At 39.6% G+C, this 20,229-nt stretch overlaps 1 protein-coding gene and 3 long non-coding RNA genes across 5 annotated transcripts in view; 3 read left to right on the plus strand and 1 right to left on the minus strand.

Annotated features, from left to right (window-relative positions):
- Positions 1 to 1,940: 1,940 nt before the first annotated feature.
- LOC124263333 lies at positions 1,941 to 19,184 on the minus strand. Its single transcript, XR_006894821.1, has 3 exons — positions 19,171 to 19,184; positions 13,870 to 13,873; positions 1,941 to 2,085 (listed from the first exon to the last, which is right to left on the minus strand). It is a non-coding gene; the product is annotated as an uncharacterized LOC124263333 (long non-coding RNA).
- On the plus strand, positions 2,028 to 7,963 carry LOC124263334. Its single transcript, XR_006894822.1, has 3 exons — positions 2,028 to 2,101; positions 4,639 to 4,648; positions 7,954 to 7,963. It is a non-coding gene; the product is annotated as an uncharacterized LOC124263334 (long non-coding RNA).
- The window catches only part of LOC124263332 (homeobox protein 2-like), a 78,314-nt gene continuing 72,229 nt past the window's right edge, over positions 14,145 to 20,229 (plus strand). For both annotated transcript variants that reach the window (XM_046697912.1, XM_046697911.1), the window contains exon 1: positions 14,145 to 14,440. Coding sequence is in view for 1 of the 2 variants with exons in the window: in XM_046697911.1 (XP_046553867.1) it covers positions 14,434 to 14,440 (7 nt within the window). In the remaining variant the exon portion in view is untranslated. The remainder of the gene's footprint in view (positions 14,441 to 20,229) is intronic.
- LOC124263335 lies at positions 15,863 to 16,039 on the plus strand. Its single transcript, XR_006894823.1, has 2 exons — positions 15,863 to 15,902; positions 15,937 to 16,039. It is a non-coding gene; the product is annotated as an uncharacterized LOC124263335 (long non-coding RNA).

A 20,229-nucleotide genomic window follows, 5' to 3' on the forward strand; every position in this document is an offset into this window, starting at 1 on the left:
TACGACAAGCATGAATTCCGAAGACTAATTCTAACCCGGATCTTCACGGGTCTGCGAGCGTGGGACCTAATATCTGCATGTGTAGGCCTATAGTGTAAATTACATATTGGTCTTTTGAATCCCAAACATCATCATTCTGGATTGATGTTGCAGATAGCCCAAGTGTATTTGTGCTGTGACCCGCACCCTCTACTCACGTCATGTTTCCTTGTCTTGAATGTGCAGAGTTGCGTCCCTTGATCATACCATGTTGCCATGTATTGTGTGTGCAGAGTTGCGTCCCTTGATCATACCATGTTGCCATGTTTGTCTATGCAGAGTTGCGTCCCTTAGTTATTCCATGTTACATCGTCTCACATGGCAGTCATTTCACGGACCTAGAAGACGATATTTAATCCGTGGTCCTGACATCCTCGAATTTAAGGTGTATTATATCATCATTCAGTTATAACAAATATGAATTAGTTTCGTTGAATCGAATCCTCTAATCAGCATCCACCTTGCATTACACTCGGTCTGACACCATTCGGGATCTTGTCAACAACAACTAGGAGTCAAGGGCTTCCTCCCACAATAACTTGGCATGCATGTCGTGGTATAGTTGATATATAACTGAGGCGACGGTTTGTTTGTTCACAGTGAAAAGACTATTTATTGTGGTATTCCAACGCTAAGAGTAAAGTAGGGTCGGGTATGTATGTTTTACAACTCTAACCATATTGTGAGAGATACTCCAGTTTGGGCCGCAAAGTATCCAATGATATACACTGCGTATATAATACAGAGATGGACGAGCACTCGTGACAACGCCATCTCGTGGCACTCGGCAGTAAGAGGTGAAGAAGTCACTAATAAAACAGGAAGCCATTGGCAGTTACGACTTAACGACATCTTTAAGTTGCGCCACTGCCAAATTCCAGCACCAGATCAAACATGGCGGACGACATGCGGTATCACGGCGGTGCGGACGGCGAACGTCCTGGATGCCAATGTTTGGACGTCCTACATCACAGGCTGGAGATAATACCCAGGACGACTGGCAGTTAGGAGATCTCCAGGAGACATCTGTACACACGACTTTGTCGTGCTATTGTTAATCTTTTAATGCAGGATGATGTGCAACGGCAGCCATGAATTATGGCAAGGGGACTCAACAGAGGTTCGAATGAAAATATTCTGTCGTGATTGTTGGCTTAGCAACTTTAGCTGCTCCTGGATTAGGAAGAAGCGGCTGTGTAAGAGTTTGAGCTGGTATCAAAATGACGTCTTCCAACATTTTAAATCAAAGAGCGGCCTGGGTAGATGTTAAGGAACAAGATTAGTCCTGCGCGGATCTATTACTTGCACAGACACGCGGTGAAAAAACAACCAACAGTCATGGTAACTGAATACACAAATAGATATTAAAAACATCAGGACTTGATGTAATTGAATTAGCATGAGTTAGTTCAAATAGCTTTGTAGATGTTGAGTTGTTAATGAAGTGTGTGTTTTAAGCAGTATTTAAGTTGTATCGGTATCAACTGTAGTCACATTTCAGATATGTCACGGCTGTTTCAATGTTTCAGCTGTTTATGGAATCCTAGAAAGGACATTATCGCGTTGTCGCATTGTTGCATTGTCGCGCATTTTAAGGCTTTTTTACAGATCTTAGATGGGGCGACAACGCATCATATTTTGACCTTGAAAACTGTCGCTATGTCGCATAGTCGCCCTTTGGATGATTACAAAAATGTTATTCGAAACGCGACATAGCGACAAATGGCCGATATGTCCCGTTGTCGCGCTTTGGTTAATTTTGCCTCTTTTTGCTTGTTTTTGAGTGGGCGACAAGCGACAATGCGACAACGCGACAATGTCCCATCTAGGATTCCATATATATCAGTTTCAGCTGTAGCAACATTTGAGTTCTATCAGTATTAGCAGAACAGAATGCTGTACATTTCCGAGGATGTTACTTTCACATCCGTGGATAATATCTTCATCTTTATGTGAAATGGATATATTTGTATTCACATAGTAGCAGTGTAACATCTCGCTTTATATATGTACTTATGTATCGGATATGTAACATCTGTCCCTATGCTAATAAAAAAAAAAAGTATTAGCAGAATCAATATTTGTGTTACATCTATAAACGACTAGTGCCGTTCCACCGTTCATTTTGTGTTTGTTTGTTGTTTAATGTCGCACTCAGAAGGTGTCGAGCTATATCACGGTGGTCTGTAAATAACAAAATCTGGGCCAGACAGTCCAATGGCTGACATGAGCTCTGATCTACGCAGTTGGAACACGATGACACGCATCAACGAAGTGACCGAGCCTGACCCCTGACTCTTGGTAGTTGCCCATTACAATTTTTTAACAAGCATGGGTTGCTGAAGACCAATGCTAACCCTGCTCTGGTACTGTCACACAAACCCTGAAACAAATATACTCAATACAGACCCTGAAACAAATATACTCAATACAGCACATGCAAGTCTAGAATATGTGGCAAGTCTTGACTCACAATTTCAGGATTTCTTAAAATGAAGAGAGTCCCTGGCTCCTATTTATTATGTTTATGAATAAAATCTTTTCTGGAAACTATGTTCATTTCAGAACTAGACGTCAGTCTTCACGCGTCCATCCTTGATGGTCACAGCCTAAACCCAACGCATCGTACCTTCAAAGACTACCAGCATTACCAGACACTCGTTATTTCGATGTTACTACATTAAGGTCAGTTTATGTCTTGATGTGAAAGATTACCCATTACAGTACAGCATACGTTATATTGCAGAATAAATGTCCCGTCAAAGTTCAAGTGTTAATGTCCACATCGGCTCCTTCTGTCACAGCTATTAGTCACTTTTAATGCATTAAGGAAATATCCTGTTTGGACTTTGACCCCATAAACATGCAGTAAACGTATGGTATTAACACAGGTAAACACATCAATTATTGCCACCAATTATACCTATGCCTTTTGAGATAGTTTAATAGTGTTTGTTAGATTCTTTATATTAACGCAGATAAGATTCAGATCTTATCCGTTGAGTCATCCATCCTAAGCGTTTTATGTTTGTTTGTTTGGTTGGTTGGTGAGTGAGTGAGTGAGTTAAGTTTTACGCCGCACTCAGCAATATTCCAGCTATATGGCGCGGTCTGCAAATAATCGAGTCTGGACCAGACAATCCAGTGATCAACAGCATGAGCATCGATCTTTGCAATTGGGAACCGATGACATGTGTTAACCAAGTCAGCGAGTCTGACCACCCGATCCCGTTAGTCGCCTCTTACGACAAGCATGGGTTACTGAAGGTACATTCTAACCCGGACCTTCACGGGTGTTTAGTTGGTTGGATTGTTGGATTGTTGGATGGTTGGATGACTGTTTGTTTAAGCCACCATACTTCCAATAGTCTATGTATGAGCTAATCGAGTCTGGATCAGGTAATCCAGTGACTGACATCATGAGCACCGGTCTGCACAATTGGGGTCGATGACATGGAATCAGTAATGTCACTGAGACGGACCAGCCAGTCCATGTCGTCGCCTGACTGTTGGAGGCCAATGTTCTTACATTCTTCTTGAATCGTAAACATACTGTCACAATTAACATTCTAATCACAGATAATTATCATTTTATAAATCTGAATAAAGGAAACAATAAGTTTGATTTGTATACAAAAATACGTAATCTAGTAATTTGATGAATGAGTAAGTATGTTTTACGAACTTTTAGCAATATTCCATCAATATCACGGCGAGGACGCTAGAAATTACACACTGCTCCCATCTGGTGAATCGAACCTGGATCTTTGGCGTAACGAGCGAACGCTGTAACCACTTGGCTACCCAGCTCCCCTACTAATTTTGTTGTTGTAAATAAAATACTTTAGATAAACTAACGACAGACCATAAAAGCACAGGGTGCTAAAGGTCAGATTCAGATTATCGTCAATCATACACACCCGCAGGCTACAGTCTGATCGAACTGTGCACACGCCGTTGAAACTACAAGGTGGATAAGTCGTCCGCAAGTGATTGGCATCAGAATGACTTGTAATTATGAACAAACGTGGCGCCATGACATCAGACATGCCTGTCAGACTGGCATCACGCCATACCATTTGTTTGGAAGCCACCAGAGCTGCCGGCGGTATACTACAGCGCAACACAGCGGTATACTACAGCACAACACAGCGGTATACTACACAGCACAGCGGTAACACAGCCTACATGGTGATGTCTTAGTGATGGTATGATCTGTCATCACGTACAGGTGAACGACCCTTGAAGATCCGGGTTAGGATTGATCTTCAGTAACCCATGCTTGTCGTAAGAGGTGACTCTGGTGGTCAGGGTCGCTGACTTGGTTGACACATGTCATCGTTTCCTAACTGCATATAGATTGATGCTCATGAGATTCATCACTGGATCCGTCTGGTTCAGACTCGAATAAGTGATGCATTACAGGGGCGTAGGAACGGTTTTCAGAGGGGGGGGGGGAGGCTAATTTATTAAAAGTATTGAAAATCAAAATGAAATTGTAGTTATTGTAAGGTAGATATGGTTTCGTCTTGAAACACACACACACACACACACACACCCTGCATTAGCTTACAAGAGCAGTACGCCTCTACGTTGCAGAAAGAAAGACGTAATGGTTGCATTCTTAACTGCAGTAAAAGATTCATGTATTAGTGATGCATACTTTCGATCCGTAAACATAGATAAATACTAAATAGACATACTAGGCCAGGAGCCAGGAGCTGATAATGATTATTGGTACCACTCAGAGGGACCATAAGTTTTAGTGTTTTTTATATTCCTTTATGTCTCTATATATCAAAAATGTATGATGGCCATGCCAATTTGGTAGCTCAAACTCAGAACGAGGCTAAATCCAAGATGGCCGCCAAAAAAACCCAACAGTTTCTAAAAATGTCAATTTCAAGGTTTTATCATAAGAAACGTTCAGCAAATAGGTTGGAAATGTAAAACAGGATTGTGGTGCTAATGTGATTAAAAGTATTTAATTAATATCAAGTTTTATTTAACTGATACCTTTAAATCATACTTTTCCTGATTTTAAGAGTCGAAATTGTAAAGCCGCATTTTCGAAAACTCATCATTTCATTTATTCTGAAGACAGCTCTTTAACTTCAAATAGTGAGAGCACCTTTAAGTTCCTTAAAGTGGTTTGTGATAGTCACTGTTCAGCATCATAAACGTCAGCATTGACGCTTCGGCATGTCATGTTCCTCGCATACCATGTTGTCACAAGTCTGGTTCATCACGATGAATTTCAGTCCATTGGTAAAGGGGACAACTTGGCAGTTTACAGACTGTTGTGTACTTGCAAGAATTGAACTCAAGACAATGATAACTCCATCAGGACTACATGCATACACTGTGCCCCTCGTATAACATACAGTGTATGCATGTAGTCTGAAGGGTCTTGCAAACGCTTTGACCAAACGCCGCAGCAACTTTCTTGATATCAATGATCCTTTACTGATTTTGAACAATGAACTGGATGATATTGGTTTTGCTTTCTGATGAAGTAAGACGCCGCCTCCACTGTCGTATCTTGTGTCCTGAACAACGCTACAGTAGACTAGGTATTCACATGCCACCTGTACGCCTCAAATTCTTAAATATGGGATGTCAATCAATTGCGCTTTACCACCTTTTTTAAGGTTAGAAAGGGCAATTGAATCAGGACAATTTGCCACGTTGCTTTGATTGTCTGTCTATGCACATCCTGAGAGCAAACTATCAAGCTGCAATATGGAACAACTGTCTGGGAGGTGAATATCCAACTTCATGGGCACCAGATCGTCATGGATGGGTGGAAACAAAATGGTCACATGAGATTTGCTGGATGTCAAGACCTCTTTGCTCCAGATGTTGTTCTTGAGTTCATTTCTTGCAAGTACACAACAGTTTGTAAACTGCCAAGTTGTCAATGCCTGACACTGAAATGCATGACATTTGAACCAGCTGACGTTTATGCTGCGGACCATACCAGCCGAAGATGACACTGATGATGAAGCTGACGTTTATGCTGCGGAACAGTGACTATCACAAAGGAACTTGAAGGTGCTCTCACTATTTGAAGTTAAAGAGCTGTCTTCAGAATAAATGAAATTATGAGTTTTCGAAAATGTTTTTTGAGCTTACAATTTCGACTCTTAAAAATCAGGAAAAAATATGATTTAAAGGTATCAAATAACACAACTTAATTGATATTAATTAAATCCTTTTTATCATGTTAGCATTATTTGTACCTCCCTATTTTCATTTCCAACCTATTTGCTAAACTTTATTCACAATTAAAGCTTGGAATTGACGTTTTTTGAAAATGTTGGGGGTTTTCGGCGGCCATCTTGGATTTAGCCTCGTTCTGAGTTTGAGCTACCAAACCGACATGGCCATCATACTTTTTTTATATGTAGAGACCATAACAATTTAAAAAAACATAAAAGTGTTTGGTCCCTCTGAGTGGTACCGAAAAATTGTCTGGCTCATGGCCTATACAGGTAGCGAGCTGAAAATCCTATATTTGAGTAATTGCACACGGCGTTGTTATACTATTGTCTTTTTGTCATGCGTATGTGCAGCAGCTCAAAATTAATTGGTTAATGGTAGAGCTGCTTAATATAACCGGTTTACCGGTTCAGACCTGAAGGGGCGGTGGGGTAGCCTAATGGTTAAAGCGTTGGCTCGTCATAGACCGGTTTTACATGGGTACAATGTGTGAAGCCCATTTCTGGTGACCCCCGCCGTGATGTTGCTGGAATATTGCTAAAAGCGGCGTAAAACCAAACTCAGTCAGTCAGACATGAAAACGCATTGCAATACGCTGATCGAAAACCGGTATTTTGACTTGCATTCGGACAACTTCGTAACACTCGGAAGTCTTCGGATATTTCCTTGCTTCATTTGTGCCAAATATTATTATCATTTTTATTTTGTCATGTTTAAAGCTTTTTAAAGTTTTTATTAAAGCTTAATCAAGCATATTGATTTTGTTGTGTTCATGCTTTAAAAATCAAGCATTAACTCGATTATAAGGAGTTTTTTTGGTTTAAAAATACTTCTTGCAATATATTGCAATATATATCGCAATATATGCTTTCGCATCGCAATATATCGCAATATGAAAATTTTCTGCAATACCCACCCCTAGTTAATGGTGACTTGTTCGTGTATTGCGCAGATCTGTATGTTTGAGTGAATGTCGCATTCTGTCCCTTGCAGTGAATGACAGGAACGAAAGGTAATTTCGTAATCGTATGTGTGGTTATATTAATCAGATAAATGGACGAATTCGACACGTGTTGTGATATCTGGGGTAAAAACTTATTCTGACGTGTTTTCTTACAATTATGTTCTTTGTTGAAATTCCATTCAAAACGATTCTAAAATATAAGCGATTTAAGTTTCCGTTTAGTTTCCAGACTCAACTAGCCACCTTCACACCCAGGGCGGTTGTACCAGAGACCTGGTTGTACTGAGCTTCGAACAAAAATCAAATATTTATCAACATTTTGCAGATTTAAGTGTTTTGGAGGTGAAAGTATGAATCGGTATATTTTCGGAAAGGGAAGTTTAACAAATATACACAATATCGATTCCAGCAGTGCATGGGAACGAGGTGTAGGGACGTGACGGAATGGAGAAAGTCAGTGAATATTGGAAAAGATCGAACACTGCTCCACCTTATGGAGGCGGTTATGTAGGGCAGTGGGTGATGTGTTTGCTTGTCGTGGGAACAATCAATGTCTGAAGCCTGCAAATCTCGCTCTCCCTCTCTCATTTTATTTGACCCTAAGTTCCAACATTTCCCGCGTACTCTCTTTGTCTCTGTCTCTCATCTTATCCACTAGAAGTAAAATTTCACATATCTCTCGCGTTTTATTTCTGTATTCTCTTTCTCTCATTTTATTTGGCCTTAAGTTTCCATATTCCCCGCGTTCTCGCTTTGTCTCTTCTTTCATCTTATCCACTTGAAGTTATATTTCACATATATCTCCCGTTTTAATTCTGACGTCTCTCTCTCTCATTTTATTTGGCCTTAAGTTCCCCATATTTCGCACAACCTCCCATCTTATCTCATGAAGTTGTCTGTTTGTCATCTTATCCACGTGAAGTTATATTCCACATTATATCTCTCTCTCTCTCTCTCTCTCTCTCTCTCTCTCTCTCTCTCTCTCTCTCTCTCTCTCTCTCTCTCTCTCTCTCTCTCTCTCTCTCTCTCTCTCTCTCTCTCTCTCTCTCTCTCTTCACTAATATCCTCTGAGCAGTGATATTAGGAATTTGACGTTACTCTATTAAATAAGTCAAGCAGCGGTCCAACTAGGTACGCCCTGGCAGGATATCCTAAAAAATGAAATAATATCATATGCAAATTTAATCAATGACGCCAGTGGTATTTCTACACTGTGACTTTCATTGCATTATATTCTATACACAATAACTGCCCGGGTCCTTTAACGCCCAATTTATGGCACATTGCTAAAATATTGATCTTCTATGATCAATATAGCGAGACATAAAGTCATTTGTGGCAGTCACGTACAAGGGAGTTGAAAGTAAATGGGTTAATAATTGATTTTAAAAATGTCTAAATCCCCCTGTACCTGTTTTAAGGTCCATGGTAAGGAAACATGGGGAGCATTACCGTGTGACTCAGTCGGGTCGGGTAACGGAGAAGAGTGTTTTATACGTGGTCAATTCAGCTTCGACGCGCTCAGTCTTACCTGTAGTGTCACCCCGATCCTGGCGCACTGAGCGCTTCATGGTCTATAGTCTGTTTCAATAAATTTGCCCCCCTTGCACTTTACCGTGCGCGAACATTCTATTGCTTTGTACACACTTAAACGTACTCTCACCGTGGCTGTGATCAACGGTCCAGTACTCAATATATGTGTTAGGGCAGATAGGAATTTCTAGATTGGTATCATCATAGACTTTGAGTTAACGAGCAAGTAGGTTGAGTTTATGACTTGAGTCAAACTTATGAGGACTGACAATTGCCCGCGGTCTCGTCAACTGTTACTTTAAGTACTGAAAATAAATAACCTCAACAAGTTAAACATGTTGATGTATACAAACTGTGTCTAATCTTTCCAGTTTAGGAAAAATCAATGTTTTTATCATTTTAAGGTGAATTGGATTAAGTGGTGCTAAATATTTATCCCGTATTATTCTGTTAAAATGTTAGAATATATTTTAGTTCCTTTATCGTCAAGCTGTGTATGCTAGTCAAACTGGAAGATAAAGAACCTCCGATTACTTTCCTATTACTAAACTTACTATGACATACCATAACAGATTAACGTCAACAATACTAATGAATCGGGTGCGACTTAAGTTTTGAGTAGGACTGACTGACTGAGTTTGGTTTTACGCCGCTTTTAGCAATATTTCAGCAACATCACGGTGGGAGACACCAGAAATGGGCTTCAAACATTGTACCCATGTGGGGATTCGAACCCGGGTCTTCGGCGTGACGAGCCAACGCTTTAACCATTAGGCTACCCCACCGCCCCTTTGAGTAGGATATATGTGTCTTGACAAGGTGGTCTACGGAAAGAATGTATTAGCAGGGCCGTATAAGGACTGTGATTGATATAGGACTAGGTGAGGTGAAATTGGGTTTAACGTCGTGCTTGAGAATATTTCACTGATATGACGACGTGCATGCGTGTGTATGTGTATGTGCGGCTGCTTGTACTAGCCCAGACTTAAGCTGGTTTTATAGTGCTAGCTCACTGAGATACCATGCCGCAGTGAAGCATGAATACCCCACTCAGACACAGTATACTGACTCCGAGCCGACCAGTCCTTGTTGTACCCATTAATGCCGAGCGCCAGGCAGGGTGATATAGGACTAAGGGAATATTAAGTTGCATAAGTGTGGATTCCAGGTTTGAATTTGTCCCCAGCAAACCTCTGTACGTGGCGACTTAATGTATGGTGGTCAGTTATGGTGGCTTAGTTGAGTGTCACAACGTACAGAGTTGTGTGGATAGTGGTTACAATTTGCAACCATTGGTTTAACTTCTTTGAGAGGCATTTTTAGAAGTTTGAGAGTAAGATAAGGACAAACTTCATGGATGAACAGCTTCTTTTTTCGGGTGATGCGACGTTTCGATACAGATTCTTGTATGGATACTACCCGTGAAGGTCCGGGTTAGAATGAGCCTTCAGTAACCCATACTTGTCGTAAGAGGCGGGGCAGTGGGGTAGCCTAGTGGTTAAAGCGTTGGCTCGTCACGCCGAAGACCCGGGTTCGATTCCCCACATGGGCACAATGTGTTAAGCCCATTTCTGGTGTCCCCCGCCGTGATATTGCTAGAATATTGCTAAAAGTGGCGTAAAACTAAACTCAGTCAGTCAGTCGTAAGAGGCGACTAATTAAAACGGGATCGGGTGGTCAGGTTCGCTGACTTGGTTGACACATGTCATCGTATCCCTGTTGCAAAGATCGATGCTCATGCTGCTGATCACTGGATTGTCTGGTCCAGACTCGATTATTTACAGACCGCGGTCATAGAGCTGGAATATTGCTTAGTGCGGCGTAAAACTAAACTCACTCACTCACTAATTGTATGGATACAGATACCTGCTGGGCAACGATACAAGAATCTGTATCGAAACGTCGCATCACCTGAATAAAGAAGATGTTCATCCATATAGTATGTCCTTATCTAACCACTGGTTTGTCTGTTTAAAACTCGATAATTTTCAAAACTCCATCTTGTTCCAGCTGGGTGCAGCGTCACACGAAATAAATAAACAACAGCGGTACATTGTATCACACTAAGGAAATGTGTGTAATATACATCCGTGCATAAAATAAGCACCACCCTGTATTTTTACCAATTAATTTTGTCTGAAATTAAATTCTAAACTCTTTCCAAAAAAATAACCTTTGTAATTTGATAGAGCAAGCATTTAACATTTCAAAAACGAAAACATCATTGAAATTACCATTACTTTAATTAAGATAATTGCCTACATTTAAAACAGGTGTTTTTCTGTCCTAAAACAAGTTACCTTATTTTGAAAAGTGAAAGTAATAATTGATTGTTATGTCGCCTATAAATTTGTTATTTATTGTGAATCGATGAAAGTTTGTAAACTAAACTAAAAGTAAAATTTTAAAATGCTGTAAAAGTTGCTTTACAAACAAAACAAACAGATTTTAGCTGTAATTATCAGCACCCGGCAAGGAGAAGAGTTTATTCAATACAGTAAACTCAAAATCCTAAAAGATTTATTCCAAAATCTTATGAATGTGGCCTTTTTCAGTTTTTGTCAATTAGCAATCTGAATTGTTGGAAAAAGGTCTGAATCTTTGACATTCGGGTTCTTCCTGATTATGCATAATTAAAGCTTACTTGATGTGTAAATGTCATCTTCGTATATAACAGAATTGTTATTTTTAGTCAAAACCTAATTTAATTGTGTAGTTTGAGCAGGGGAGGAATAGTTATTTTGGGTAAAATTTCAGTCCCATCACGTTTTCATCAACAAATTCTTTCATAAAGAATAGAAAAGGTTATTGTATTTGTAAAACTGTCAATGGATAAAGCCTCTTTAACTACAGGTTGATTAAATTGTTGGCTATACCCTAACCTTTCTGTAGCATCACATCTTATTTTCAAAATAGGGTGGTGCTCAATTAATGCACGTGTGTAGTTATAGAACTGATCAAATGAAAAACAATAAATAAACACTTTGAACGGCTATTAAAAACCCAAAACGATGCATACACAAAATGAGAAGGATAGTTTATATGCCCTGTTCTATAAATGCAAGGTGCTCTTTGGAGTCGAACCATTCACCTAATTAGATTCACTCACTCCAATTTGTTTGCTTTCTTTTTTTTTAGTAGAGGTAGAAATCTGTCACCGACGAGTTCGAATCCAAGATTTGATCTGATAATGTTTCAGCGTCTGTCAGTATCATACCCGTTCTCCTGGGTTTCATTTAAAGGGGAAATATTTAAGGCCTGCATCACTGCAGGATCTCCTCGGTGAAAGTGACACGTTGTGACATACAGACCCGTGCCAGTTATATTCGGACACTTGACGTAATGTCCATAGACTTACATGTTATTTCAGTGTAGCATAAATAATTTTCATGAAGTGAGTTTACGATGGATAAATGTAAAATTTGACAGGCAAATTTGAAATCATCTCTGCTCTGCGCACATAATTTCAGTTCAATTCTCCGACCAATATTTAACTAATGATATCACGTATAAGACAGAATGTTATGGATGTCAACTTCTTCTTCATTGTATACACAACGTTTCTGGGCTATTAATGATATCACTGGTTCTGGGCTATTAATGACATCACTGGTTCTGGGCTATTAAGGACATCACTGGTTCTGGGCTATTAATGATATCACTGGTTCTGGGCTATTAATGATATCACTGGTTCTGGGCTATTAATGATATCACATTGATCAACTTACGTATGGTTCCACAATGCTCAATCCCATAGGCCGCCATGTTAAAGGAGTTCACGGCACTGTACATATGTTGATTAAATTGTTGCCATTCCATCAATAAGCAACGGAAAATTAAAAAAAAATTATGTGATTGTAGGTAAGATGATTCCTCACAAGTGTGTAAAATTTGTCTTGGATCTTACGAAAATGAAATTCATGAAAACTATTTATGCTTCACTAAATTAACATGTAAGTCTATGGACATTACGTCAAGTGTCCGAATATAACTGGCACGGGTCTGTAACTGGAATATTGATCAATAAAACCAAACTCGCTCCTCTTCAACCGTAGCACGGGGCAGTGGGGTAGCCTAGTGTTTAAAGCGTTCGCTCGTCACGTCGAAGACCCGGGTTCGATTCCCCACATGGGTACAATGTGTGGTGGTGGTGGAATTGGGTTTAACGTCGTGCTTGAGAATATTTCACTGATATGACGACGTGCATGCGTGTGTATGTGTATGTGCGGCTGCTTGTACTAGCCCAGACTGAAGCTGGTTTTATAGTGCTAGCCCACTGAGATACCATGCCGCAGTGAAGCATGAATACCCCACTCAGACACATTATACTGACTCCGAGCCGACCAGTCCTTGATGTACCCATTAATGCCGAGCGCCAGGCAGGGACCAACAAGTACCATATTTTAACGTCTTTTGGTATGACGCAGTCGGGGATCGAACCCGCGACCTTCCGCACTCCGGGCGGATGCTCTAACCACAACACCACGGAGGCGGTCTACAATGTGTGAAGCCCATTTCTAGTGTCCCCGCGGTGATATTGCTGGAATATTGCTAAAAGTATCGTAAAACCCATCCTCGATAATCTCCAGGGTATACGTTCCGATAAATCTCCACTATATCGGAATGTATACCCTGGAGATTATCGAGGATGCGTAAAACCATATACAGTATATTCACTCACTCTTCCGACCTCGGATCAAAAGGTCCATGGTTCGAATCCCAGTGCGGGATTATAGGCGCTAGATACACACGGCTTCATTTATAACATTAGGTTTAGTGTATTTATCGGGCAAATAAATTCGAACGTTTCGTGAACAAGATTTTATTGGTAAGTCTTAAATGAAAAAAAACCCAACAACAGCAAAGAATTAAATAACAACCAAACCTTTTAAAAGTGAACTACTTACAAAAATGTTGTTTTTATATATTGTTATCAAACCAATAATATTTTAGTAATATATGTGGGGCGGTGGGGTAGCCTAATGGTTAAAGCGTTGGCTCGTCACGCCGAAGACCCGGGTTCGAATCCCCACATGGGTACAATGTGTGAAGCCCATTTTTGGTATCCCCGCCGTGATGTTGCTGGAATATTGCTTAAAGCGGCGTAAAACCAAACTCAGTTAGTTAGTTAGTTTAGTAATATATGTGGTATTTGTTGTTACTCTGCTGGCACTGACGAGCGCGCACACACCACCACGTGATACACGCGCATGGCCTTCGCTACATACGTGCACAAATATTGAGCGCGTCGAAGCCAATTTCACCTCACACCATTACAATACCAGCAGGAAATATGTCGCCGCAGATAAAATTGAAACAGCCTATAGTCTACCTGTAGGTCGGAAACCTCCGAGCTTTCCCGATATCCTACGACGTATAAGTTTGGTTGACTACTCCGTTGAACAAGCAGGAGTTGTAAATGTCGCCGAGCACTTGAGGGATCTATTCTGTCGCCCCGAGTTTAATCACGACGAGTGTTGCGGAGGTTGGAGACAGGCACCTGATTGATGTCAGTGGATTCCTTGGATGTAATTTACAAAGAGTGTTAATTGGCGGGACACGTTTACACCAAGATTACCTGTGTTGCGATGGGACGCGGTTGGAACGCTACCTTACCTTGGGCCCTCTGTAAAGGGGGCCGTCATTCCACGTGAAACTTGGATAGCTTTACTTTGATGACAGGTAGGAAATATCCGTTTGTGGTAAATGATACTGTTGAACCGTGTTCTCTTGTTTTGAAAGTGACACATCAACGTTTATTTTGAGATTTTTGATTGTTTTTAATGATCATATGATATACGAATGACATAAGTAGTACTAACAGTTGAAACGAATTTGAATGATCGTCTGCTGTCGACAGTGTTGTACCACCAACTTTCTACCTGTTGGAACATACACCTGGTTTAATATCCGGGTAGACCTGTATAGTTAACGTGTGCTGGGATTTGTTCCATTGGTATATTTGTAAAACAACGCTGTGACGCTCTCACATAATAAATCTCACATAACTTTGATGACTACTGCAGACGTCGCTTTGTCACGTGTCTTCTAACATTGTTCAACCTGTTGTAACGTTGTATATTGTCGGATCAGTAACTCACGTGATAAAGACGTAAATATGGCGATTGTGTGAATGATAATTACAAAGGGGTATTAGATAGAGCACAACATGAGCCCACATAGTTAAAACATGCACAGGAACTATTTGTTGAAAAGGAATAAAAAATATTTCCAACTCTTCTCAGGTGACGAATTACATGTCAGCTAACCAAGAATCCTGAAAAAAACACACACCAGTATCACCAATCTTACAGAGGAATTTGATGAATATGTTTTAAAATCCGAACATATCTATCCACTGTTATTCAAAATTATCAAAAGATTGTCATTTTCTTTCAGATAGTGTCAAATAAAAGCTAGGACTAGTGTTAAACCAATTTATGAATTGCAGGTATACAATGCAACCACCAGTTTGTAAGCTCACACAAAGCCAGAAAACAAATAAATCAGCGTCATTTGGGTGGCTGTTGTGTGATCGTTGGGGTTTATTGCCAGCAGTCTTTGTGCAATAGAACAATAACAAACAAAGCTGGTTTAGTTTCTCATAGCTGTGAGTACCACTGTTCTGTAATAGGTTTTGCTGGAGACATGCACATATTTCACATGGAACAAACTAATGATGAAATACATACTGTTGAAGACAAATCATTGAAAACTACACCGACTTACCTTTGGTAAGATTGTAATACATGCAGTTTCTGAGCCATTCCACAGCACAGAAAGATCTCTGTTGAAAACAGAATTTGTTAAAGTTTTATGTTTAGTATCCAACATGTCTAAAATATTTGCATGCTTTGTAAATATGTTGCCATAGATTTTGAAAATGGATTTCTTAAATACACACATCTTTTTATAAAAGCATGATTCATGTAGTCAAATATAGGTGTCTCAAAGTTTTTAAAACACAATCCAGGTGCCACTTACAAAGTTAAAACTATGTATAGCAGTAGTGGTGGTATGATTACTTGAAATAATCGAAGATTGGTCGCAGTGACAAAATGACCAAGCAATTGATCATGTTTTCTCATAATCAAACACAAACAATTTCGGAACACTTGTTTGCATCAACAATATTTTTAACAAGGTTGGTCTGTGTCATTAAATTTACATTTCATAAGCACTACAAGCTCGTTCCAAGTCATGATTGAATTTATCCTAAAGACTCCTGGAAATTTATGTTCGATACATACTAGTCATTTTTAAATATGTGCAATTTGCAAATGCTTTTTATGCAGTGTGCTAAAAAAATCACGTTTTTTCTATATTTTTGTGTGCATTAACAAACATAACAGGAAAATTTGATGAATGACGCTAACCAATTATTTCCGATGACTGATCGGTTCTAATGAACCATGGATTATGAACCATACCTAACCCTGGGTTACCATGGTTAACAAATAAAATCCTTTATTTCACCTATTCGTTATGAATTTAAAAGATTGTTAATCAATGGACAGTTATCAAAAATGACTGATTTAGGAAAAGATTCATACAGGACGTAGGAATTATGAATATTTAATTATGTGGATATGTTAAGTGGAATGACGTGAAGTATACAATATTAAATACACATAACACTGACTCGTGTAATTGTGCAAGCTGATGACAAGAATGCTGTTACTAGTGAAATAACATAGCTTTGTACGAGTTGTAACACACCAGGCCAGGTTCCCATTCCACAAAGCAATCTCAGCGCTACAACTGTCATAAGTCTGTGTGAAAGAATGGGAGTTACGACCGTTGTAGCCGTGAGATCGCTACCTGAGAACATTACTGCAATGTTAAGTGTTGCAATCATTGCCACAAGAAGCAGATCTGGTGGGAAAGGAGTTTGTCTACATATTTGTTTTTCGGCACTACATGTAAAGGACCGGTGGATTAAGTAAGTAACTGTTGACAGCGATTTGTCAACACCACGGGGAACACAGAAGCTCACAGTCTGATAGGTAAATACGCAGATATATACACTAGTGACAGGGAACCTTGATCAGGACAGTGTTGGGCACGTTCGACAGCTGGAATCTTCCTGGATGCAGACAGAGGGGACATATTTAAGATGCTCTTGTCATGCTTGTAGTGCTACTGTCCAACATCCTCATTTTACCTGTTGTAGGAGAAGACTGTATGCCACTCAAAAAATGTTAAGGACCGCTGATTCATGTTACTGTAGTTAATATAGCAGGCAGACCAACTGTGGTAAATTGGAAGATGGATGGCCCTTCACCATTTTAGGAGTATATGTACCATATTATACTGGGGTAACAGTTATCTCAGTTTGATGCATAGTCACACACATTTTTTATAGATGATGATAGATGATGATGATGATGATGATGATGATGGTAACAATGTGATGACAGAAGGAATTGCTGCTTTAAATTAAATTATCTGTTGTTTTTATTGAAGTGTGTATTCCAACAATTCTTAAGAACAAGATTTTGAAGGCATTAGAATGATCCATCATGTGATCATGAACACACATCACTTTGTGTTACAAAGGGGGTAGCCTAGTTTGTCTCACAGTCCCTGAACCAGATTAATTTCCCTACTGCCAAGCCCTCTCTGCAGTGCTAAAGCCCTAAATAAAGCAAGTCTAGATTTCATCAGGTTCAGGTTCTGAATCTCTGGTCTCCCTAGGGCTCCTTTTCAATATAAATGGGCTTGTTTGTTACTATCAAAATTATATATATTCAGAGACTAAGCCTTAGTCTAGGGGTAGCCTTGTGGCTAAAGTGTTTGCTCATCACACCGAAGACCCAGGTTCAACCCGATCCACATTAGTACAATGTGTGAAACCCAGTCCTGGCGTACCTTTCTGTGACATTGCTGGAATATTTCTAACATCAGTGTTAAACCCTGCTCACTTGCCGCAGTTACAAGAAGGTAATTGGATATAGCCTTACAGTATGAACGAGCGATGTTAATAGTTAAAACATAACTTTGATAAACATTGCTTAAAACAAAACGCAACTCTCTCTTAAAATGAAGCCTGTTTGTGACTTTGGTAAAAACAGTAGGATGTTTATGATCCTCGTCCCAAAGTCCTGAATTGTCTCTTGCAGAAGACTGAGGAGTGAGCATTGAAAAGCAAATATTTACCAACAACAGGAGTGGTAAACCTGTTTATTTTGTCATTTATATGTCTCTCTATGATCTAGGCTAAACAAAATGTAAGCCCCCATTTTGTCTGAAATGAACAGGTTGTGAACACACAGGTTTCTAAGTGCGCCCCAAATGTTGACTTTCAACATCTGCGCCAGATTCAAATAATTCAATTGAAAAGTGTCCCACAATGATGTAGACATTCATTATGAAAGACCTTCACATGTTCACCATAAAGGTTATCCTGTGACTGTAAGTCTTCTATTTTCAACACAACACTTGCGGGTGTCTGTCTCATGTACAAAGCTCCAGTCCCTTGATGACGAGGGACTTGGATGTGTTCAACCATATAATCAGCCATCCACACAGTAAACAATGACACCTTGTGGTTATTGTATGGTCTGCAAACCTTGTACAGTGTTTGTGCAGTCGTTTGTAGTGGAAGGATTGCCTCAGTGCCTTTCATTCAGACTGTCTATCCGCTTTCAGTAAACCACTGGTGTGGGGTAGGGCAGAGAATTGACCTTTTATGGTAAACACTGAAATGAGTGTTCGCTCAAAAACCACTTACCCATGGCAAGATAATTGTATGTAGATGTATCTCGACAGTTGATTATACACATGCTGGAATGGTTGTAATTGTCATTTACTAGATTATTAATAAATTCCAGGATCTGAAGTTAGGACTCGGTTAAGGTCACCTGACGCTATCTAGTCATTTGTTTGGACACAGGTCATCTTAGGTGCAGAATTTGCTGGATAGAGTTGTCTCCCTTAACCAAGCCAGGATGTGCTAGTCATGGTATGAATCCTACATTAAGGGAGGAGGGGGGTGGTGTGTGGAGTAACTAAATGGTTAAAGAGTCTACTCGTCATGCTGAAAACCTGGGTTCGATTCCCCACATGGGTACAATGTCTGAAGCCAATTTCTGGTGTCACCCACCATGATATTGCTGGAATATTGCTTTAAGTGGCAAAAAAACATACTCACTCACTCCAACATTAAGCTTACCAAAACAATATTTGGCTCTTCACAACCTGTGTCAGTCCATGTTCATATTCTTTAAAATTTGATAAAAAAAACTTCCCAATTATTTGATTGGTGAAAATACATTTCAAAACTTTGACAAACTTGTGCGAAGGTAAAAAGGATTGTCTTACTTACAGCATTATTGATTTAGAATATGACATTGACAGGAATATCCGCTATCTGCAAGAAAAAAATTATTATTTTAAATCTACACGAAAACAATATTTTTGTTAATGGACATACCCTTATCTGTTAAGTTGGAGCTTCATCAAAAAAAATCTTGTGGCCAAACAAACCAAATGCATAACAGGATATACTCTGGGATTTTGTATTCATCTATAATCAATCTTAATTCAGTAAAGACAGAGATAGCTTGAATATACATTACTCAGCTAATGATAATCAGAGATAATCAGGTGTATCAGTCTATCAAACATGCACTTGCCATAATATGAGCAAGAGCAATGAATATTCGAACAATGAAAACCTGCCCTACTTAGACCTGTCAGTTTGACAGAGTGTCCTGATATACCTGATCAAAAGGATTTACCCAATTTTCAATATGGTGGGTTGGTTCAGGGTAGGGCTTTCCTGACAACTGTTTAGATCCTGTATCTCCCTGGCTAGACTTAGTGGGGGCGGTCGGAGAAAATACCAAGTATTTATGACGTGGTGATATCAAGTATACAACTGTACTTTGTTCATTTTGGAATTGAAGCATGTGTTTGAGATATAGATACAGTTGAAGATTGAATTTGACCTGTTTGTATGTTTGTATGTGTGATTCAAATTTCAGTCCGCTGTTTGGCGAGAGGTAACAATAGGCAAAAACTGACATGTACAACACATAATTATAGTAACTGTTTACATGAACGATTGCAAAAGCTGTTAGTGTAACTTGCATGGACAAGATATGTATTACACTGTAAGATGTCATTGTGTCGTGTATGAGCCAACACTGTGAGTATTGATAGGAGTGTGAAACCGGGAAGATTTTACACAAGATTGATTCCAGACTGTGTTGCTCCACTGAACCATACTCTATCAGACAATGGTGTATACTGTTTGCCACCAGATTGTGCAGGGATTTATGTTATTGTAATAGTTTCTGATGTGTTTGTTTGTTGTTAATGCCGCACTCAGCAATACTCCAGTTATATGGCAGCGGTCTGTAAATAACTGAGTCTGGACCAGACAATCCAGTGATCAACAACATGGGCATCAATCTATGCAATTGGAATTTGATGACATGTCAGCAAGTCAGCAAGCTTGAACACCC

Source organism: Haliotis rubra, unplaced genomic scaffold (genome assembly GCF_003918875.1).
Source record: "Haliotis rubra isolate DU_JTF1 unplaced genomic scaffold, ASM391887v1 Scf88, whole genome shotgun sequence".
Lineage (NCBI taxonomy): Eukaryota > Metazoa > Mollusca > Gastropoda > Lepetellida > Haliotidae > Haliotis > Haliotis rubra.